This window comes from Apis laboriosa, unplaced genomic scaffold, assembly GCF_014066325.1.
Source record: "Apis laboriosa isolate Shangri-la unplaced genomic scaffold, ASM1406632v1 scaffold9_cov152, whole genome shotgun sequence".
Lineage (NCBI taxonomy): Eukaryota > Metazoa > Arthropoda > Insecta > Hymenoptera > Apidae > Apis > Apis laboriosa.
Window position 1 is genome coordinate 2,065,388 of NW_025224966.1, and position 24,091 is coordinate 2,089,478.

Sequence of the window (24,091 nt, forward strand, 5' to 3'; positions counted from 1 at the left end):
AAAAAAAAAAAAAAAAAAGAAAAAGTGACTTTTCGTTAAATTTTTTTTCAATCTCGCGATCGAAAAATTAAGGATTATCTTCTTCTCTCCTCGGCCGATAAATCGAGCCGAGCAGTTGTTTTCGTCGCGAACCCCTCAATTATACCGTGTATATATCGTAAATTCCGAATCTCCGATCTCTTTTTCCCCTCCCCATATCGAGGGAGATTAACGCGAATTAAAAAAAACAAACGTTTCTCGGGAACTCGTTAAACGACGTGATACTTATGCAGATTTCGTCTGTCCGCCGTTCGAAGCGACGTCGGTACACGTTAACCGAATCGGGTTAAAAGGGAAGGGAGGTCTGTCTGGGCCGGTAGCGCGTTAATTGCGACGTTTACGCGAGTCGTTTCGTCGTCATCGAGAGGGAAATGGCCGTTCCACGTTCGTCTCGCGACGAGGAATCCCACCCACCACTCTATCAACCCATCCCCTTTCATCCCCCTTTTCGCGACTCCTACTTGGCCCCTCCGCTCCCCTTCCATCCGGAAGGGTGCCGCGCTTTCTTCTCCCATTTCATCCGTTCTCCCCCTCCACCCCTCCTGCTTGACTAATAGATACGAACAGCGGCCACGACAACGCAACTGCCAACTTCGCATCAATCCGTGGATTCCGTAGCCGAGTAACGAGCGGTGATAAATGACCGAGGGCCGAGGCAGGACCTCCACCACCACGATCCAGATTAATTTCTCGTTGTACTTCTCTTCTCGCGCGCCCCTTTAATACTCTCGCGATCGAGACTTCATCCTCGGCCGAAAATTGACCTGAACGAATAGAGAGAGAGAGGGAGGGTGAAACGAAAACGACCCTTGGATTTACACGCGCGATACTTCGACGCGTTTCTCTTTCCGTTGAAAAATAATTTCGATCTCGGGAGGAGGGAAATTCGCGCTTCTTCTTCGCCCTTCTCCCCTTCTTCCTAGCCCAGTCGGCGATAATTCGCAATCGATAAGCTGCTGGTGGAGAGGAAAAGGTCGTCGAGCTCCTTACGTTCCCCTACGTTCGGCTAATTATGCATCCCCTGCGGGACCCCCGCAGACAGGAAATGAGACTACCCGAGTTTCTATTTCGTTCCATATATATATATATATACACGCGAAATACACGCGAGCTTTGTGTAAGGCGGGCGGCCCGTTTAAAACGGGCCGGCTGGAAGCACAGTCGGATTAAGAGGATGGGGGTCTCGGGATCAGATACCCCACCCGCGCCACGGTGATAACCTCCGACTTTATATCCGCGCAGGACAACGGTTTAATTAGACGACGACGCCTGAGATTCCGGCTGGAAACCGTTGTGATCGAGCTAAATTGTTTCCTCAGCCTCCCGGCTCCCCCCTCCCCTCTCTCTCTTTCATTTCGCTTCCGAATGGAGTTCCCTGGGCTGGCAATGAGGGAAGACAATGCCGATCGACCGGCCAGATAACCGGCCGTTCGGATACCGACTCGCGAGACTATTACACCACGTGGCTCTCTCTCTCTCTCTCTCTCTCTCTTTCGATACTCTTCGAGACGAATCGAATCGAAGTTTTCGTCGAGAATACGTTCGTTTATAAGGCGGCTCGAAGGCGAGAATTTTTAAGGAGAATGAGATCTCGGCTTTTAAGAATGAAAGTAGAATAGAATAGAATTCGTTCGCGATTTCCTAATTCGTTCCGACGCTTTACGGAAATTGAATTATATATCGAGGCGCGTGTCTACGAACGGGGTCAATGTCAGGAAGAAATTCGAACGATAAACGGAGGGGAGGAGGAGAAACAGGCGCGTGTTACGCGAGAATCATTTATCCGGGGGAGGATAGGGGAGGGCGCTGCGTGGATCTCGTTCGTGAACGATACGTCATCCGTGGCGTCGTCGGGTGACGTTCGCTCCCCCCGGCCGTGCGCCAGGGGGCGAGAAAGCTTCGAAAGCATTTTTCAATTCCGCGAAACTTTACGATAGATATCTTCCCCACGAGAGGGCGAGAGAGAGAGAGGGAGGGAGAGAGAGCGAAACGGCCGCTTCGCCAGAAACATTTGTACATAAATCTGAAAATTATGAGCCGGTCCCCCGGCCCCGTTCGCCGCCGCCCCTGCGACCCTGCAACCGACCGGCCATATGCCTGCCAACGCGTAACGGAGAGATAACGCGTAGGGCGAACCCCTCGTGAAGGCAACCGCAGCCGCACGCCCGTACGCGTATGCGCGTCGAACTGCAGTCTTTTCCGCCTTCTCTCTTCCACCCTCTTCGCGTCGTTCGGTGTCGACACCGACTACGAAAGGGAAGGGAGGGGTCGAGGCGAAAAGCCTCCGCGTATAAATCAAGATTCGTGGAAAATAAAAATCACTTTGGCGGCCGGATCGCTCGATTAAGGGCCATCGATGGCCGCTCTGGGGCTCGGCTCGTCGATCTCTCTACCCCCTCGTGGAAAAAAAAAAAGAAAGGAAGGAAAACGAGGCTTATCGCGGTTTTTCGAACGGACCCGATTTCCATCGAGGGTTCCGTGGATTCGATTCCACTCCCCTCTCCTCCTCCCCCTCCTTCTCGATCCCGTTCCCCTCGCCACGCGCCATCGTTTCTCCTCTATTTTTCTTTTTCTCTTTTTTTTTTACGAAGATAGAAGTGTATAGATTTTCATCCTCATCGTTCGTTACTCTCTCTCGTACCACTTCTCGGGCGAATTTTCGAGTCGATTCGAAGGGATTTAACGCGAGGTTGAACGAACGGCTCGATGCTCAGCCGGCAGGCAATACGCAAATAAACGGACGAATCCCCTTTGGTACACCCTCGACGAGACCCGTAGTCCCTTTGCCAGTCCCGATCTGCATCCTCGTCGGAGTAGATCGAAGAAAAATACGCCGCGGCGAAAAAAATAAAGAGAGCGATCGAGGGGAGGTGTAGGTAGATAGATAGTAGTAGTGGTAGTAGGTCTGTTCTGGCGACCGTATTTCGAGCAGAAGATATCTAAAAGTATCATCCCGCTTGGCGAAAAAGTTCGTCTCTATCGTTGTTGGAGCGAAGAAGGAGAGAGGCAGGAATGAAATACGGGGCACGCGGGGCGATCGTTTATCGCGAGAAAGAGAGACCGATATCTGTCGCGCGGAGATCTGCTTGGCCGCGATAGAGAGAGCCCCTCTCTATCCCTCTGTCCGCGCGGCGCGTGTGCGAGAAATACACGCGTAAAAGGCCGCTTATCGGGTTTGCGCAAGAATAGGATTCGACGACGCTTCCGAAACCCATAACCGAAACGGTAACCGCCACCCTCCGACTGATCCAACTTATTCCTCTCCATCGTTCCTCCATCGTTCCTCCTTCTTCCGTCGCCACCTTCGGCGTCGATAATGCCGCCACCGAGACTCGGCGAGGGAAGAGAGAGGGGGGTTGACGGAGGAAAGTGCGCGAAGGGAGAGCGAAGCGCTATTTTTCTGGAAAATTGAATAGACAAAATCGAATATTTGCCTCGTACGCTCGAGCGAGCTAGCTTTCGAGTATTCTCCGATTGGGACAGACCTTTCAAACATCTCGTCTAGGAAAACGAAACGAAATTACGAGTAACGCGGTTTACTGGCGTACATAATGAAAAAAACATGAAAGAAAGAAGGGTGTCGCGCTTAATTACGCGCGGGAGATTCGCGGGAAGGAGGAGGAGGAGGAGGAGGAGAACGCTCACACCTTGGCGCTTTCTCATCAAGCTCCGCTTAATTTCTAACCCCTTGGCGGAAGGGTGAACGAGTGGAACGAGCAGGGAGAGAGTATATTAAGCGACACTCGGAATTACAAATAACAAATTGCAATTTGATTTGCCGCACGGTCGCTCGGCTGCTCGTGCGGACGGGGCCGAGGGCGCAATTTATCATTACGGGCGACAATTTGGGTGACACGGCCCTTCACGCCCGATCCCGATCCCGATTCCGCTCGGGGCTTCGAGTCCTCCGCGGCTGGCCGAGTAGTCGAGTCGTCGTAATCGCGGTCCCGAATAAATCGTGAAATCGGTCCTGGAAGAGGGACGGGCACGAACGTGGCGCGGAGAGAAGAGGGAGGAGGGATGGGGAGAGGAGAAGGAGGAGGAGGAGTAGGAGGAGGAGGAGAGCGAGCGGAGCGGTTTATATGGCTAAAGGCGCATCCCCCGAGCCGTATCGATCGTTGACTTTAAAATTCAAAGAGACCGACAATAGCTTCCCTTTCCGCCGAGCCTCTGTACTACAATATCATATTCCGTTCCTTTCGTTTCATTGTCTGGTAAAGCCTGCGCTAATAATAAAAGATTGCTACCCTGGAAGCTATGCCCGGTGAGGGAGAGAGAGAAGGAGGGATGGGATAAGGGGGAGAAGGGCAGATGGAGAGAGAGAGAGAGAGAGAGAGAGAAGGGAGGAAAGACGCGCGTGCGAGCGGAGAAACCGACGAAAAGGACGGGCACGGACGGGGTGGAGAAGAAGAGGCTTCGGGGTTTCGCCTCGGCCCGAGTCTTTCCAAGTTCGGTGCTACATCATCCGGATAGCCGGCCCATAATACCACGCTGAAAAGTTGCTCGAATTTTGCGCGAATTTAATATTCCGACCGCGCGTCGCCCACCTTTCTCCCCCTCCACCACCTCTCTCTTCCCCTTTTCTCCTTTCGACGTATTCCTACCGTCGCGATCATTCACCGCGGTTTTCGGCGGTTTTTTCCTCGCCCAGGTGAACTCTCCCCCGCGAATTTTCGGGGGTTGCGCGTCGCGGGACAACGAGAAACGAAAATTCGCAGAGGGCAACGAGCGTTAAGGAAAATTGAGATTCCTTTCCCGCGTATCTTTCCCCCTCCCCGTTATTGTTATTATTATCTAGGCGTATATATATATATATATATATGTTCTCATCTGGAGCAGCACGGACGAAGGAAACGTGGATACAAAAGGGAGAAAGGAGAGGGGTGGCGTTCGAATTACACACGTAACGGGAACCGAGAGAAAGAGATATTTGTCGAGGGTGGAACGGGGCGGGGAGGAATCAAAGGGGACGCCAACAATGGACGATCATATTAAATCATAAATGTAAACGAAGATGGGCAAGGGGGGAGGGGTTGGCGGGCGCGCGCGCGCTCCTCCGCTCCGATAATGAAAGTTCCTCGATCCTCGGAGCCACAAAGCTGATACCTAAGCGATATAACCGTGGTGGCACGGTTTTACGCCTGCCGATTTATCGAGGCTACGGGAATGATTTTCCGGCTGAATGCTGCCATCCGACTTTTTCCTCGACCGGCCTTTGCCGAGTCGGAAGGGAGAGGAGGGGAGGGGAGAAAAAAAAAATAGAAGGGAAAAGAAAAAGAGTTCGGAGAGATCAAACGAAGAGAGAGAGAGAGAGAGAGAGAGAGGCTGGAATAGTGGAGGAGGAGGAGGATCGATTCGATCGTTCCAAGTATCGAGAGAGGAGAGGAGACGAAGAGAGAGAGAGAGAGAGAGGATGCATCGTATCGCTGGATAGTTGCCATCGACGACGATGCACAAACGCGCGTGCAACGCGACTCGCGAGCGCGCACCTGAGCCGAGATTAAACGTTTCGAGGGATACGAAATGAAATATTTAGCGATCCTCCGGGTTCAAACGGGGCCCACCATCCCCACCCCTATATTCCCTTTGTCGGCCGACCCGTTAGCCATCGAATCGAGTTGGAATGCGATAACCCCTTGCCGTCGCGCGTCACGCGTCTCCTCGTGCCTTTCCACTCCTTCCACCTCCTTCTTCCACCCCTTCCACAAAGACGATCGTACACGCGTGCACGCGCGCGGGACACCTGGTCTGTATCGGGATCGATCGAGCTTCTTTCCTTCTTTCCTTTTTTACTTTCCTGTTTCGATCGATCGATCCCATCCTCCGAGCGGATGGAAAAGAAAAACAGCGGGGTGGAGGAGTAAAAGTACGAGTCACCGAGGGAGGGTGGGGGGATTGCGGATTAAGTCGTGCGAAAATTGACGATAGACGGGCGGTGGTTAGATCGATCGGCCGGTGTGTTTCGAGAAACGTGGGGAACGTGGCGGTGAATGGACCGGATTGAAACGTCGACGAGGTGAATAGCGGTTTTCAAAGAAATACATTAGCGTAATGTTGAAGGGTTACTCGGAAAATAAACTCGGAAAGGAACGAAGCTTATCCCGGCCCGTTCCGCTGGGTGCTCGATCATTCTTTCGACGCGGGAACGTCGTTTCCATCCCGTGCAAATGGAAAACGATCCGCGAGATTTCTCCGCCTGCGGAGGGGGAGGGGGAGGAAAATCGCGATTCGTTCGCGGGTTTTACGCGACAAAGAGCGAAACGAGAGAGAGAGAGAGAGAGAGGAAAGTTGGATCCGAGTGACGCGACGCGAAAGCAGGTGCGTCGTTCGAGCGAAATGGTTTACGAGAATTTTATTGTCGGCCCCCGGTGTTCAGCGGTCGTATTTAAGGTTTTATCCCGCCGCCTCCGTTTCGCCTCTCCGCGGCCTTGCTCGGGGAACCAGAGGGGAGGTAGAGGGAGAAAGGGTTAAGGATTTTATTTTTCAACCGCGTAAAAAGGGCTGGAGAGAGCGAAGGGAGCCCCGGTTTCATAAAAGTCGTCTGGCACATTTGTTCCCGTAGATTATTGCCGAGCAGCGCGGACCGACACCGACAACCTTCCCACGTATTATTTTATTTATTATTTCACTTAAAACGCGCGCGTCTTCCTTCGAGCAAGGATTAAAGGGTCCTCGCATAAAGAACCGTGCAAAACGGTCGGGGTATATAGTATCGGTTTATTTCCCTTCGAACCGCGCCGCTCCCTCCTCTGATTAAACTTTCCAAATCGAAACCGAACAACTCTCTCTCTCTCTCTCTCTCTCTTTCTCTGGGATCTCCCACTTGTTATCGGCAAAAGAATCCCGAAGGGAAAAATCGTCGAGGTTCGTCGAGTCGAATAAATCGCGTTTTCCGCGCGTGTGAAGAAGAAGAGGAAGAGGAAGAGGAAGAGGAAGAGGAAGAGGAAGAAGCGCGACGTCTGGTGTCGAGTGTCGTAAAATTAAGGTAGGGAATCGCGTAACGTAGCGTTCGAGGGTTGGAGGAGACAAGGGGCAGGAAGGGGTGGGAGTAGCAGCTGCGACATGGCGAAATTACGAGGTGGCGGTGGAAGTAGTCGCTCCTTAGAGGAAGCGTTGACAAATGACGGAGGCAACTTTTATTATTTTAGATGTCGGCCCATCACGACCGCCCGCGCGTGTTACGACTCGGGCCGAGATGTGTTTTACATACGTTTCGCAACAGAGGAGCCGTACAAATGCCGCCACCCCCTTGACAAATGGGCCCTGGCTTTTATTGGACCAACTTTTTAACCTACTCGCGCTCCCTACACGCGGCGAACAAGAACCTCGCCTCGAAATAAAGATAAACTCTCCTCCTCCTCCTCCTCCTCCTTCTCCTTCTCCTTCTCGTAACACCGCGCCTCGTTCCTCCTCCTCCTCCTCCTCCGTCGAGGCGAGGATGCTTATTTCAACGAGCGATGCTTATTTACTCGTTTCCACGATAAACGTGGATGGGCCAGCAATTTTGGTACAACGCCAGGGAGCCTGCTATTAGCCTCGGCTTGATTTGGTTGTGAAAGCTTGCGAAAACATACACGGGATTAGGATAGTGATCGTAATCGTGGTCGTATTCCGTCGATAGAAACTCTCTCGTGATCGTCTCTCGCGAAAAAGAAAAAAATGTCGTCCGAGAAACACTCGTCCTAACTTCGTTTCTGATTTCAACGAAAAATCCGCCAACGATTTCGAGTCGAACGAAAACTCTGATAATTCCGGATCCTCGAAAAACGAATCGTTTCCCCCTGCCTCCTTCCCTCGCGATAAAAGGGTATCAGGAGGGAAGGGTAGAGAAAGCGAAAGAAAGAAAGAGAGAGAGAATCCAGGAAATGGATGGTCGGCCGTGACCATCATCGTCGTTTGACGCGCGGACTCGTATTTCCGTGGGCGAGAGAGAGAGAGAGAGAGAGAGAGAGAAAGAGAAGGGGAGGCGGGAAAAAAAGGAGAAAAGGAAAAAAAGGAAAAAAGTCGAACGCACGTTTCGCTCGAGAACATATTTACGCGGCCGATGACAAATGGTTTTTAGCGGCGCTGGGTGGGTGGATAGGAGAAGTTCGGGACACCCGCTGCACTCTCTCCCGGAGGGGTCTGGGAGAGAGCTGGCGGCGGCGGTGGCGATAGCGATGGCGATGGCGATGGCGATGGCGGGAGGGGGAGGAGGGGGCAGAGGTGAGGGGGAGGAGGATGGTGGTGGATGGGAAGGAAAGTGGTTCGCAGATGCGCCGTGACTGATGGTCCCTACTTCCAGATGTACTATATACCGCGGTACTTTTATCGGCGCTTGTTTGTTCAGCGAGTTTCGAAATACCAGTGGCAACGGCGTGCCGTCGCCCTGGATCACGGATAGCGCGGCGAGAGCGGCGGTATATGGAGATCGGGCGCGCGCGCGAGAGAGAGAGAGAGAGAGGGAGAGGGAGAGGGAGGGAGAAGGAGGAGCAGTAGACGGCGCGGATGGAACGAGGCAGAGGTGGAAGGAAAACGAAGCGGGCGACTGCGATTATCGTCGACGCGGGCGGAAGGAAAAAAAATGATGCTTGTATCAACCACGATACACGCGTGTATTTACGTGTCGCGTATAACGTCCGCGACGTTAAGGCTTTCGTCGTGCCCGATGATGGACGTCTATCACGTGAGACAACGTTCCCTCTCATTCTTCGCCGAGTTCCCCTTTTAGTTCTCGTTCAACCGCTTCGAAATTCCACTCTCGCTCTTTCGGATCGAGATAGAGAGAGAGAGAGAGAGAGAGAGAGAGAGAGAGAGAGAGGGAATCTTCGCAAGGGGAAAAACCGAGGAAGGGTTATATATCGAAGCGAGTGGATTTCGTTCGTTGGACGACGGGCGGATCAATTAATAAGAGGAGGATCGGCCACTTTTCATCGGGGGCGGAAGGGAGGGGCGCGCCCACGCGTTCCTATGTAAATTGAAGAGGTTACACGGTTTTACATATTTCAACAGATTCGCGGCCGACGAGGCAGGGAAGACGCGGGAAAAGTGGCGAGGGACGCGGTGGAGAAGGGATCCCGGTAGCCACTCGAAAACCGCGGGCGAAGCGTTTTGTCGAGTGTTTTATGGAAAGCTTTAGAATTGTAGATTTTCTCTCTCTCCGTGGCTGGCACCGCAACCGCGCCGGATTTATGACAGTCGCCGCGTCGACCTACGACCCGCTCCTCCCCCCTCCCCTCCCTTACTATCGCCCCATCCTCGATAATATAAAAGGATATTATTTAAATTCTTGAAAATTTCACGCCGAGTCCTTCGCGCGTCGCCGAGGATCCTTCTTTCCACCTCCGTCCTCGCTCTTTTTTCCCACCGTTCCGCCGCATAATTCGCGTCAGAAACAGTTTAGACCGATGATCAATGGAACGGAACGCGCGTCGGAGTTGTCGTTTAGCCGCCACTCGATCGTCTCGATTCGAAGGGAAACGATGAACGCCTCCTTTCGAGTGGCGTTTCGTCGCCTCGCCATCGTTTGTCATCCAATTTTTTTCCTCCCCCCTTCCTCTCCGCTCTCTCCGTACGGATTATTTATCGAATTCGTCGACCGGCAACCGATCGGTAACACGAATCGCAATACGCTGCCGCTTCCTTGCCGCGGGACGATTGAATTTCCGATCGTTCCCTAACCTTTAAACCCAGCCGTGCACCAGAGGCCATCCCCGCGAGGGTCGCGTATTTGTCCAAGGCCAATCTCGCCGCAGCGAGAGAAAGAGAGAGAGAGAGAGAGAGGGAGGCAAAAGGTAAGCCGTATCGCGTATACCGCGTGGAAACCGCCGTCCGGACGGACACTGCAAATATTAGTTCATTACCAAAAGTGGCGGCGAAACCGAGGCTGCGAACGGTAGCGCCGCGGAACCGCAGGAACGTTCGTCCGCGGTTTATTTAATGACACCCTTCCGCTGCTTTTCAATTAACCTCCCCACTCTCTCTCCCTCTCCTTCTCTCTCTCTCTCTCTCTCTCTCTTTTTCTCTCTTTCCACAGGGAAAAGGTTGGCCTTCGGGTTCTCTTCGGAGGATTTCCAAGTATCTCGAAATATTCTCGCGGATTGGAGGATTGGACGAAGCGGAAGTTGACTCGCATGACGGAGGATCGTAAATAAGAGAGAGAATCGAGGCGCGGAAGGCTAGTAGACGCGATGCGTGCGGGATACGTCCATGGGTGCGTGCGTGTAGGAGGCACGTAATACAGCGCACCGTCGAAGGGAGACCGTTTAATAACAATATATCTCGGACGTCGCCAAGGTACGTGGGAATCGTGGCCGGGGAATAAAGGAGGCTAAGGAGAGAGGGGGGTGGGGGAGAGAGAGATATTTTATCATTAGAGCCTCGGTGTTATTTCCTCGCCTCCTCGAATTCGATCCTTTCGTCTTCTTCGAAAAATAGACGGAGGAAAAAGGAAAAGAATAGAATAGGCGCGCGTGGAAGGGGCCCGGAGCCGACTAAACGAGGCGACTCGATCGAGCGGGCAAATTAGACGAGCAGGAGGAGGAGGAGAAGGAGGAGGAGGAGGAGTAGCTCGTTAGTCACGACGTTCGATACTCCCACGAAGATCGAGCGCGGCCGCTTCCGAAGACTAGAAAGACCGGGAAAATAATAAAGTAACGAGATCGCGGCTGGTGGAAAAAGATGGTTGGAAACAAGGTGGCCTACGCTCTCGAGGTGGAGACGGTTGACAATTTCACGGTACATCGGTGATCCGTGGGTGGATCCGACCGACCGAACACCGCCACTAATTATGTTTTTAATTAATCATCGCGTTTCGTCGCGGGCAAAGTTTACTCGTCCACGCTCGTTACGCGGCCTAATAACGCGCGTCGCTCGTCGAGGAAACGGGCGACAAAGTTCACGCCCCCTCCCCCTGTAAACCGAGGCGGCCGCCTTCCTCCTCGTTATATCCTTCCTTCTCCTCCGCTCCTTCTCTCGAGGCGACACGGCTATCGAAATAATCCCGAACACCAAGCCGGGGAGGAGTGGTTCGCGGCGTAAATGACCCGGAAACCGTCTGCTCTTCGTGGGTAAAAATACGGGCGCTGAACGAAAATTTCGAAGCGGAGAGAGAGAGAGAGAGAGAGAGAATAAAGAGGGCGCCGCGACGACGTCGTTAACGGCGCGACGTTAATTATCGTTCGAACGATAATTATCGCCGTCCCCGAACCAAATTGCTCCACCGCTGCTAAGCGAGCGAGCGAGTAAGCAATTCTTCGTCGAGTTAATAAAACGGATGTCCCGAAAAGTTGGCGACCAGGTGGTGACGACTCTTTCCTTCGCCGTCTCTCGGACGGCACCCTGTCGCGAGCCGAGCTTTACGAGTTCGGCACTCGAGTTTACTCGCTGTTTCGCGAGAGGCGAAGGGAGAAAGAGAGAGAGTGGAGAGAATGATTCATCCGGATCGATGCGCGAAAGGCGAGGAGCAATTTATTGGGTCGTTGAAAAGCCGAGGGGCCCGAGATCGTGACCGTATCGTCGTTGCGTAAGAGGGTCGTTAAGAGGGGTCCTTATTTCGGGGTCAGGTCCGTCCCCGTTTGGCACGAGCGGGCCGTGGCTCGATTTCGGGGAACCGATTCGAGCCGTGGTGAGCCGATTTGACGAGGCTGCGGCCGGTGTCGCCCGGCCGAGACTCGATCGAGCCGTTCCACGAACGCGGGTAAACGAATAACCGATTAGATTCGACGGATCCTGGACCGTGGATCGTGAACTGGATCTCTAAATCACGTGGGCGCGCTATTATCCGCGGAGCGCCTGCGGAGGTGATTCGCGGAGGGAAGGATGATCGGTGGAACGATCACGTGCGTGTATCGGTGTATAGCGGTGGAAAAATGGAAGACAAAAGGAAGAGCGTGACTAATGCTCGGAGCGATCTATAGCGGACGAGTAACCTGTTATTACTAATTTCGTTCTGACATGTTCGGCCGGGCATCGAATCGAATACCACCTCCTCCTCCTCTCCTTCCTTTTAATTCTCTCTCTCTCTCTCTCTCTCTCTTCCCTCCTTACCTCTCGAATCTCGAGTTAAATATAACTTTACTCTTTAAATTCGAATTCCAAGCTTATGCTATTTTCGCGTTATCGACTTCATTAGCCATCTGGGTCCGGTCTTGCCATTCCTGTCACGAGAAGGCGGGCCCGCGCCTTTCGTTTCTCGATCGAAATATCGGTGCTCGAAATATCGAGAAGGATATATATATATATATATATAGGAAGAAAGGGAACGTAGTAGGTGAACGATCGAGACGCGAGATCGTAATTAGCGTATCCCCTGATTGCGGGCCGCTGACAAGCCGACGCCTGGAGCCCGCGTGTCACGGTATTAATCATAATGCGCGTATTTGCACGCGGCTCGGATGCGCGCGCGTGCGTGTCGGCGCGCTGACAGTTCGTTTGAACGCAATTAACGCGCCGCCGCCGCTGCCGCCGCCGCTTGATAGTCGTCGGCGCGAAGCCTCGCCTATCGCGGCCAACGATCGTCGAATCGAATTAACCGTTTCGTCGAACCCCGCTCCACGCGAAACGGTCCACTGCGCCCCGCGCCAGGGGAGGAGGGGAGGGGGGAGATATCTCGAGAGTTCTTCACGCTTCTTTTCAATCTCTCCTCGCTCACCACCCCTCGGCGAATCGAGGGGTGTGGATGGGGTCGGAGAAGGGGAACGCTTCTCCCGCTTTTTTAAAGCGGAAAAGTCGACGCGATCTCGCGAGAAACGGCCACGTTCCGGTCGAGATATCGAGTTTTTTTTAACGAAAAAAAAAATGGGGAAAAAAATACTCGAAGCATGAACGCTTTCGAGAATGGTGGAAGAAGATTATTTCTACTTTTTAATCGTTGGCAAAAGATTTTTTTCCTTCGTCTCGAAGCTTCTCCCGTCTCCCAAGAGATAAGCAGAATCGAATATCTTACCTCTTGAAAAGGAGGGGTGGGTGTAAAATGGAATACGCGCGAAGATGGATCGAAAACGAGGCTCGTAACGTCTCGGGGCTCAACTTTATGAATATTATTTTCCAGCAGATGTCCCCGACGATAGAACCTCGTCGTCGTCGTCGTCGTTGTAGTCGTCGTCGTAATTAATGACATCTTTCCGGGGGTTTGTCGGCGAATTCGGCGCGAGAAAGAGGAGGAAGGGAGGAGGAGAATTTGAGAGGTAAGTTGGCCGGCGATAAGGGAAAACCGGTGGATGGGTGGATGGCGAACGACAATGCGCGAGAATTATCCCGGAATGACGGGGTAAGTTTTAAAGGCAGGAAGCCGACATTAGCGCATTGATACCTTGCGCCATCGGCCGCGGACCATTAATATTACTTAGTTTACGGGCGTAGCTCGCGACGGGCGGGGGTGGATGGATGGATCCGTCCACGTTCCATCCACTCGTTTCCGCGATTCCACCACCCTCTCCTTCTCTCTCTCTCTCTCTCTCTCTCATTCTCTCCCCCGCATTTCTCGGGAAACGGTGGATAAAGCGAAAAACCGGCGTGGATACAAGGGTGCACTCCTCGTCCGGCTCCTATTCCCCAGTTTTTCGAGGGCCGCTTCGACTTGTGGCTTATGAGATTTAATTGCGCGGATCGGCGGAAAGACAAACGAGCGGAGCGAGTTTCGCGGCGGAATTCGGGTTTCCGATGTGACGCGGGCTCAACGGCGGGATCAACGGCGACAAATCATCGGGATTAGAACAGGGAAACAGGGGGTTGGATCGAGTCGCGGATAGAAAGAAAGACGGAAGGGTGAGAGAGAGAGAGAGAGAGAGAGGAAGGGGTTGGAATCCGACAGGGAGAGCGAGATTTCGTCCGGCGGGCGTGAGTTTCGTGAGCTTGTAAAATCAAAAGGACAAACAATTAATAACCCCGCTACCGACGATTAATCAGAATTTAACTCGCAGTTAAATACTCTGGCTGGGATGGACGAGGCGAGTAGCGAAGCTCGGGGAAAGGGATACGACGGCGGTGGCGAGGGAGGGTGGGCACGGTGCACGCGGGATAAACAAAGGTTTACATCAGTGTCAGTCGCAACAAGTCCGAATTCGTCTAGGGTTCTCGGCATGAATATTCACGGTGCTCGCTCGCTCGCTCGCTCGCTCGCTCCGTCCTTCCCTTCCCTTCCCAGCCCATCGTCGTGCCCGTCGATTCGCCCACCCTTTCCCTCGCCTCGTCCTCGCTCCGTGTATCGCTCCGCACGGCTCCACGACCCATTTGCCACCCCCTGCGATATCCATCGAACGGCTACCGGTCAAAGGCTGAAATCACAATACGCGTTTGTCCGGTTGACGAAGTCGACTCGGAGAGGGACGGGAGAACCGGGCGAAAGCAAATAGAACGAGAGAAAGAGAGGGAGGGAGGGAGGGAGTGACGCGTACGAAGGGAGAGGAACGAGCCAATGGTCATTGCCTTTGAATTGGAAATTACGTTTTCGCCCGGTCAAGTGTCGATTTTCATCCCCCCCGTATTAACGAAGGAGAGGTAGGGAGGCTTCTCGCTCACCTCGCCGCAGCTTCCTCCTCCTCCTTCTTCCTTCCAACCACACAGGGGACAAAAGGAGAAACCCCTCGCTCCTCATCCCCGTCTCGTCTCATCGAGCAAGAGAGAAGGGAAAGACGCTGGAACGCGAACCGAACGAAGAGAGAGAGAGAGAGAGACTCGCGCGGCCAAATCTCCCCGATCAGTGTAAAAGGAAGCTGCGTTGTCCGTGGTCCGACGCGCGAGTATTTCGCACAGGCAGTCGAATGATTTAATCCCCGAATGATGGACGGGCACGTCGCGACGATGATCTGCGTGCCGTGAAGTGACAAGTGGTTAGGATCACGGGGAAACCTCGGTGGCGGATGACGATGGGTGATGGCGCTTGATGGGCGATCCGCGCCCGGTGCGGATACGTAGAGAGAGAGAGAGAGAGAGAGAGAGAGAGAGAGAGGGGTGGTGGTGGTGGTGGTGGCGGTGATGGTCGGTGGTCGACGTTGGTGGTGTCGTATCGGTGACGGCGGGACCCATACGGGCTGGTGGCGGCGGCGGATGGATTTGAGGACGGTGCGGAAGGAGGGTGCGCTCGCACACCGTACAAATCATGCGGGCATTACAGCGTCACGGCTGGACTCAACCTGTCGCGCGGCCGGAAACTCGATGCCAAAGGTAATGCTGATTTATCGGGCGCGAAACGGTCGCGCGTTGCACCGGCGTCCGCCTACGTTTCCCGCGTCTCGCGGCATCGTTTTTCTCGCCTCCCTCCCTCTCTCTCTCTCTCTCTCTTTCTATCGAGAACTAGAAAAGTATCCCGCACGAGTTCAATTCTTCTTCTTCTTCCTTTCTATTCGTCTATTTTCTTTCCTTCCTTTTTCTTTTTCTTTTCTATTCTTTTCCTTTCTTTCCCCTCTCCCCTCCCTTTTAACTCGTATTTACAAGTACTACGCATTCAATGCATTCCTCCTACCTTTCGAGATGTTTGACAATATCTTCGTAGGCAGCACGGCAGTTTTCCCAAACCGTCCCGGACCTGTGGATCATAAAAAAAAACGACACTTGAGATACGACGGTGAAACGTGAATACAAGCGAAGATGCACGATTGAGGAGAAAGAAGAGAGAGAGAGAGAGAGAGAGAGAGAGAGAGAAAAAAAGAACGTGTTTTTCCTTTCGGCCGAGATCCCGCGAAAGGTCGGAAGGGGGAGAAGAAAGGAGCGGGGGGGTTGATAAGCGAATCGGTTAATTATAAGCCTGCCACGGGATATCCTCGAAGGAAAGTGGATCCGCAGAGTTGATTAAGAGCGCCTTCGCCTCGTGCCTCGTCTCGGCCGTCTTTCGTTTGTCCTTTGATTCGATCGCGTGCTGCTCCAACGAAAACGAACGCGCTTTGAAGTCGTTGATTAAAAAAGACGTCGTCGGTCCCCCTTCCCCCTCCCCAGAGTCCCGTCCAGAGTCTCGTCGCTAATTTTCCACCCGGAGTCGATGGAAAGAGCGTATCGGCCGATTTCCTTTCTTTTTTTTTTTNTTTTTTTTTTTTTTCTTTTTTTCAGAACGATTGCCACGACGACGACGACGATAGGAGAGGGGGGAGGGCGCTACGCTTGGCCGCGGCGAGAGAGCGAAACGGAGAAACGGGTAGGTTAGGTAGGTGGTCGCGGCAAGGGTTGAATCGGAGGGTGGAGGGCAAACGGTGCGCTGACGGCTCGGGATGGGGTTGCGTTGAATTAATCATATTCCGGTGTTTGTCGTGCCGCCCCCAGACGTAATCCGTCTTACCTCCCGATCTCTCTCGCTCCTCTGCCACGATAGATTTGCATTTTAATTAAAAGCAAAGCGCTGAAATCATAATGCGAAACGTGCGGCGCCGCCACCGCCTTCGTCGCGTCGTTATACGTACGGACGCGTACAGCCTCGGAAGGACGCGACGCCGACCCTTCCGTTCCTTCTTCGACTCGGATCGAACGAATCGAATTGATGGAGTAATGACACGGATCGCGGAATCCCCCTCGAAAAGCCCCGTAGTTGGAAAACGGAGATCCACGGAGGAGGGAGTACTAGTGCTGGCAACGGCATCTATTAGAAACGCGTTAACAAATGCTTGGATTAAGCGAAAGCAGTTACTAGATCCCTTTTGCTGTGGAGCAGGATCGTCGACTCCTTCGACGGACTACTGGGCGCGTCTTCGTTTCTCCTCTGCACAGGGGCTCGCGTTAAATCCGCGATATACGTCTCGAGACCGCAACGCCTCCAAGATTATTTATCCTCCCCCCTCCCCGTTCGAGGTGGATCTCGTCGTTCCTCCCAAAGGGAACGACGAGCGAGTGTAAGATTAGGTCGGAAAAAGGAGGAGGAAGGGGAAATTTCGTCGGGTCGGATCGAAACTCTCCGCGATGAGATCGATTCGAAGGCGAAGGCGAAAGGGCGAAGGGAGAGAAAGAGAGAGAGAGAGAGAGATTGTAACGCGAGCCGAGTAAACGACCTAGAAGGAACGCGAGTCAGCCAAGGAAACGGACTTGGATTCCGCCATCGAGAACGCGAGTGGAAGGCGAGAGAGGGAAGAAAAGATCAAGCGGTGTCGAGACCCCTCGGATTTCCACGGCTTCGCCGTCTCTTCAAATCCTCTTAAAGTTGTATTCTTTTGGCCTCGCCGCCCCTTTCCTCGCGACTGTACGCAACAACGCGGAACAAACGCGAGCTCTATCGTCCCGAGCGGATCCCGCGCTTCTCCCGCCAAGAATCTCGGCGCGGATCCCCCATCTTACCTCGCCAGCGCCTCCATGTTGGACATGTTCGGGTTCACCTTGAGCCCCTGCTCGGCCCGCGCCTGTGCCTGCGCCTGCAGATGATGCGGCAGACTGGCCGGCGACAGGATGGCCGTGTGCCCTGCGCCCGGATGTCCGCCCAGTTGCATGAATTGCATGTGACTGAGGTGCGTGGGCGGGTGGTTGTACCCGTTCGCGAGCAGCGGCGACTTCTCCATCCTCGGCACATCTGAAACCGGAAACCAGCCAAGTCTCGCGTTAGTCTCGGGGGGAAACGCACGCCAGGGGTCGATACACGCCGTCCTCCCCGCAAATACGCCGTATTTGCCGAGAGGATTTTCCGCGCTTCGAAACAGGCCGTGTATCTTCGTCACGGGGTTCGACACGGTCGGGGGACGACCAGCGACGAAGATAACAGCTTCAACGTTTGCGTCGTCGAACCAAGCCCCGATACCCTTTTCGGGATTCCACCCGTGCGAGTGGACCCCACGGACCCCATCCAAGATGATGCTGTTGCGAGAGAGGTCGAAAGGAGGGCAATATATATATATATATATATAGATGCAACGAAAGGCGAGGGCGAGAGAAAGAGAGCGTTGGAAGGGGAGAAGGAGGAGGAGAAGAAGAGAGGGAAGGGGTAGAAAATGAGCGGTGCCTATTCATTACAAATTATCTAAATGGCAGTGATTTCGGCGGACCGGCTGGCCGTTTGACGAGTAAGTGGCGGGTTCGCTGGACAGTGACTGTCGATCCCGCGGATCCCGCCACGGTCCGCGACTCGGGACGGGGCGACGGCGTGGATCGTTTGACAACCACTGTGGGACCCCGGCCCATGACCGGCCCTAAAATTGGACTTATTACAACTTATAGAGCGCGATTTGAACGCTCCGCTCGATAACATACATTATCCCCAATCCATATGATTTAATGAAATCCCTCTAAACTCTCCACTTAGCCTCAGTACCTTCTCGCGCGGTACCCTTCTCTCCTTTTTCTCTTCCCCTCCCTCCCTCTCCTTTCGTAGATTGCTACGTGTGTGCACCGACGTGACCGAGAGAAAAAACCCCACGGAGGGGCAACTGAGACGGAGAGAAAGAGAGAGAGAGAGAGGAGAGTGCTAGCTGCGCGGATACGAGCGGGCGGGGAGGGAGAAAAAAAGGGTACGGGGGTGAAAAGGGTCGTGAAAAGAAGAGAGCGAGAGAGAGAGAGAGAGAGAACAGCTTGGCACGTTCCGATCACCGCTGGATCGCTTAAAACGCACGTTCCCCGATTTTATAACCCCGACAACGGCTATTTGCCGGTCGCGTATATATATATACATATATATATACGTACCACCGTTCGTACCGACGTCGTAACGCTACGACCACGACCGATGAAGACGTTTCGACCGAAACCTGGAAACCCTGGAAACCTCGCGTCCAATTACCCTTAACCCTTTTTTCGAAAATTCGAAACCTCGTCGATTTCGTTCGCAACATTCTTCTTCCACGTTCATCGCGTGGTGGATGGAACGGCTAACCGGAGAATTGGGGGAAAAAAAAAGAAAGAAAGAAAGAAAGAAAGAAAGAAAGAAAGGAAGGAAGCAGGAGCCGAGGATCTTCTATCGCGGGCAGAGCGGAACGCGAGGGGGACGATAAAACACAATTTGAGCTAAAGACCGCGCTCCTATAACTTCCCACCCCGTGAGCCCGCGCGCGGACGTATACCGCCACCTCTTTGCCCCTCTCGTGGCTGATGAGGTGACAACCCATAATTATACAGACCGCTTTCTGTCTGGGCTGACTGCAGTGGCATGCGGAGGAGAGGCCTCCATCATCCTCCTCTTCGCCTCTCCCTTTCCTCGCCGTCCTCCCTTCTCCTACCCTTCGTCTTTCCTTCTTTCTCGTTCCTTCCTATCTTCGCTCTCTCCGCGCTCCTTCCATCTCGTATCATCTTCGGATCTCGCTTTTTCATCATCCCCCTTCGCTCCTTTCAACCGCACGGTGGTTTCTCATCCACCGTTTCCAATCCCTACTCTAGTGCACGCCGCTCGCAATAACGAAACAACGCGCCGCGTGTTCTCGTTCCGTGTGCGCTCACCGTGCGTATATAACGCGGTGTATAAGGTGGTTCGTGGCGGAGGCGGAGAGAAGCGAAATCAGCAGTCGGACAGTCGGGAGAGCGTAGGAAGGCGGAGGGAGTCACCGACTAAGCTACTTCTTTTCTGGTGTTAATTACGAAACGCGAGAATAAATTGGCGAGTCAAACGAGCGGCCGGTGTACCCTCTCTCGGCCGCGACCTCGTCACGTCTGTTCCTCGTTGGAGGAGCGGCGGCCCTCCGCGACGGACGGATGAATGGAAGGGCGAGCCGTCCGTCCCGCGCACAGGTGGAATTCGTTATGCGTCGCGATCACGGCCGTACGCTTCTCCCTCTCTCTCTCTCTCTCTCTTCCATCTTCCATCCATCCAACTCCTTCTTCTCACCGAGAACCGCTACGATTCTCAGAGAGAATCCGACGTTCTCTTCTGTCCTCCTCTCGATGGAGATCCTTCGAATATTTCCAATTCGATATCCGCCTCTTCGGTACGTAAAAGGTACGTACAGCAGGGGAGAGGGAGAGGGAGTTTTCCTTCCTCCCTTTGTAGTCTTTTTCTCGGCGTGCACGCCGACGGGCCGCCACTTTCTCCGCTCGAACGACCACCACCGGAGACCAAGGTATCGTGAAATTATTCGGAAAATTTGCCCTTTGTCCGCGGAGCCTCGGCAACCCCCGCAGCTCCCGTCATTGTTCTTACCAAACGGCCAAGAAATCGACCGAATCTTCTCTTTCCGCTCTCGATGCTCGACCACGGTCTACCGTAACGCTTGTTATTTGCGCTTATAGATATGTGTATGTATATATATATATATATATATATATATGTTTACCCTCGACACCGACTCCCTCAAAACCTTCGGATTTAACCCTCGAACACCGACCCTCCGGCTACGGCCGATGACATCGTGGCCCTTTAAGTACCTTCCACGCCGCTCTTCTCCCCTCCTCCTCTTTCTTCTCCTCCCGTTCGTGTTTTCCTGCGCGATTCGCTCGGGATCGGGAGCCCCACGGAACTTCTCGGTGAACTACGCGGGGAGAAACGCGGGGCCCGTTAGCCGGGGCCCCGTCGTGCACGTGCATCGCATCCAACATTGTTCCCCGACTCGTGTATTGGTATATAAACACGGGAGACGGGAAACACAGTTTCGCGCAGGAGGAATCCGGTTTTTCAAGTAATCGAGAGAAGCCGGGCTAGCAGGCGAGCGAGCGAGCGAGCGAGCGGGCAGGCGAGCAGACAGGCAGGCGGGCAGCCATCGAGGTAGCTCCCTGCGTCCAGTCTGGAAACAACCAGGTGAGAGAGAGAGAGAGAGAGAGAGAGTGAGAGTGGATGCCATCGCTACGTATATCGCCTCCTCTTCCTTCTCCTCCTCCTCGCCCCTCCTCCTCCTCTTCCTTCCTCCCGCTGCTCTTCTTTCCTCGCTTTCCTCTTTCACCACACCCATTCTTCTTAATCGAGCTCGCCCTCCCGTATTGAGACGTAGCTGTCGTCTCGAGTCGCCGCGAGTCAGCCGCCGATTTCCATCCCGATTCCCATCCCCTCCGAATTTATCATTCTCCTCCTCTTCGTTTCGATAATTTCCATTCCGACGAGATTCGGGGAGGGGAAGCGAAGAGATTCGGTCGAGATCGAGAAACGGAGCAAGAGGAGGAGGAGGAGGAGGAGGAGGCAGGAAAGTGATGGAAGGAAAGATGGAAGGGAAGAGGAGAATATTGAGACGTAGGAGCTACCTTACGGAAGGCGGGTGAAAAGGTATAAGATACGGTCGATGATTCTCGCGTAGTGACCCAAGACCGCGATAAGAGGCTCCACGTCCAGGGTTTCCTGTTCGAAACCTCCCCCCCCCCCACCCCAACCCCGTCCCTTCGAACCCGTCCGGCTGCCTACCACGCGTCCTCTCCTCGCGAAAGAGCAGTCCGGTATTTGTTCTTCCAGACTCTTCTCGGATACGAGCATCATCCGAGGGCAGTAAACCTTTTGATATATAGTCGAAGGTTTTTAGAGTTCTGTCAGCCACGCCCACAATCAGCCTTAGTATTATTTACACTCCTCGTGGTTTGTAGTCGGTTGTCTCGCATCTTCGTCCCGCCATCCATCCGCCTCCCTTTCGTTTCGTTTCGTTTTCTTTTTACTCGGTTTCGCGCTCTCCTCTCGCTCGTCCCGTTTGTCTCTTCGACAACGTCATCGCTGGTTTCTCCTTTTTTTTTTTTCCCCCTCCCCATCTTCGAAAAATCCCCTTTTCCGTTTTTGCTTTCCCGAATCGATCGATTCGACACGACCTCCTCGATCGAACGAACGAGGAAAGAAGATCGTTTTCGCGCTTCGTCCCACGTAGGTTGGCCGGCACCGCGAATTTATAAAATTAGACACGATCGCGCCACGATCCATTCCATCCTCGCGAAATTATCTATTCCGAGGCATCGTACGCGGCCGATCGTATATAGCCGCCGGCGCGGATTTCGAATTTCGCCCTGCGACTCTGGCACGCAACTCCTCCCGAAACTGAGACCGCATATTTTATTCTCGAAATGATGATGATACGCACGAAATCTCCATCGCCACGCTGTTGTTCGATTTTATCGCGCCAATTCGACGCCGCCGGTCCGATTCTCGCCAATCTTCTTCTTCTTCGCCCCGATCGCACGGAATCGCAGTGGCGCCGCCGATTCTCCGTCCCTCGTAAAACGACTCTCGAAACTTCGACTTCGTTCCGTTTCGATTCCCTCCATTCCCAACCATCCATCCACGCCGTTTTTATTTTCAAAACGGAATATATATGTATACACTTCTGGTTTGGAATCGGGAACGAGAAAAAATCCGAACGCCTAATCTCGAAGGTAAATCTTCCCCGCGGCCTAATCAAAACCCGAGGATCGTGGGCCAACCATCTGCCCGTCAGCCAACGCCGGCCAACGTTGCAACACTCCGATACTTTTTCACGTGTGCTCGTAACATCGGTTAATCCTCTGTATAAACATTGTATTGTATTTCGCCGGGGATGCTCCCATTATATCATATTTTGTTATTAATATCTTCCGACTGGCTGGGCCCCAGAAGCCGGGACCGGGCCACTTTTGTGCATTCGCCGAAGGTAAACCTGCCTGTAGCACGGTTGAACGGGGGTAGGGAGAGAGAGAGAGAGAGAGAGAGAGAATGAGAGAGTGAAAGGGAGACGATGCTCGATACCGGTTTCCTTTATCGCGCAATGCCTACCGGGATTCGTATTATCCCGAACTAGGAACGCTTTCGTCCAATTCGCATCGATCGTGTAAACGTTTTCCGCTCGAATCGAATCGAATCTTCCTTCCTTTTCTTTTTCTTTTTTTTTTTCTCCTCCCCTCCCCGTAACGTTTCCGATTTCATCGCGCGGGGGGGTTAAGTATTATTTAGGAAGGACGAGCGCGCTGTTGGAGCGCGGGCACACCGCACGAATATCGAGTGTCGGGAGCGATTTAAAGGCAATCCCCGGGCGCGGCGTGTCCCGGTTGCGAGCCCAACACCACCACTCGTGGCGTGCTCTCGCCAGAGCCCTTTCAGCCCGGAACGAGAACGGAAATGAAAAGAAAATAAATAGCGCGGCAAAAAACCGCGGCTCGTTTGCGTGGGTACACGCGTAACCAGGACCTTTGACATGTGCCCGTGTAAACGAGCAACCGGGCCGGCCGCCCTCCAAAGTAGACATTTACCCCGTGTCGAGGGGGTTGGTTTCACCGGCAGAAAACAAGCCACGATCCGTGGTGTCGGTTTTCATTTCCCTCGCGCTTTTTTTTTCGCGTTACTCCCTCTCTCGCCGTTTCACCCGCGTTCGTCGATGCGCGCGCGTGTTTCGTTCGTGTTCTCCTTCCCTCTCCCTCCCTCCCTCTCTCTCTTTCTCTCTCTCTCCCTTTTTTGCGCGCGCGCGCGCGTCCCTCCACCCCCGCTCGACACGTCGGTGGCCGCGCGTTGTTCCGCGCACTTCCGCCGGTTTGTTGGTCACGAGGGCTCCCGTGCAAATTATAAAAATACCGAAACGGGCGGCGGACGGCTAGAGAGAGCGGCGGAGAGCGCTATGCCCGCTCGCTCGAGGACAAAGCGGGCCGCTCGTTGATTCGCGAGTTAATTGAGCGGCGCGGCACTTGCCGGCCGCTAACGAGTAAATTGTTGACTACCACCATCGCGCCCCGGTGCCGGGGCGAACGCCTGCCCCTCTCTCTCCTCCCCCTCGCCCGGAATGGCCGGCAAATTAGTACAGATTTTTGAACCAATTAACCTCGGTTTTAACCGCAGGAAATTGCCGTCACTTCTCTCTAAAAAGCCTACGAATCATCTTCCCCCCTTTTCGCCGACTGCCTCCGTCTTTTCTCCCCTCCCTCTCTCTCTCGTTCTCTCGTTCGATCGTATCGCATTCCGTGGATCGCGTTCACGAACGATTCAACGGGTAAAAAGAGAGAGAAAAAAAGATAGTAAGATGATCGTTTCCCTCGAATCGCCATATTCGACGTGATATTTCAATCGAGTTGTCGAGTTATACGTACGAGTGGACTATGACGGACCATTCGCGGACAATGTCCGTCAACGTGGATGGAGCTGTGAATTCACGGGGCGAGCTCTATGCGGAGCGGCAACGGCATAAAACGACCGATTAAACGGAGGGGGATAATCAAGTCGCGGTAAAACCGGGCGCGAGCAGTCGCGTTGTCCCCGAGTCGAGGTTCGTCCGGTTTCCTTTATGCGCCCATAACGCTCGAAACCGCGTGC

General features: G+C 53.6%; 1 protein-coding gene across 4 annotated transcripts in view; it reads right to left on the reverse strand.

Moving 5' to 3' along the window:
* Positions 1-24,091, reverse strand: part of LOC122720066 (dachshund homolog 2) — a 136,573-nt gene that overhangs the window by 54,027 nt on the left and 58,455 nt on the right. For 3 of the 4 annotated variants that reach the window (XM_043946509.1, XM_043946511.1, XM_043946508.1), the window contains exons 3-4: positions 17,275-17,503; positions 15,482-15,544 (exon numbers count right to left, since the gene is read on the reverse strand). In XM_043946509.1, the coding sequence (XP_043802444.1) occupies positions 15,482-15,544; positions 17,275-17,503 (292 nt within the window). The remainder of the gene's footprint in view (positions 1-15,481; positions 15,545-17,274; positions 17,504-24,091) is intronic. The other variant, XM_043946510.1, reaches the window with a different exon arrangement.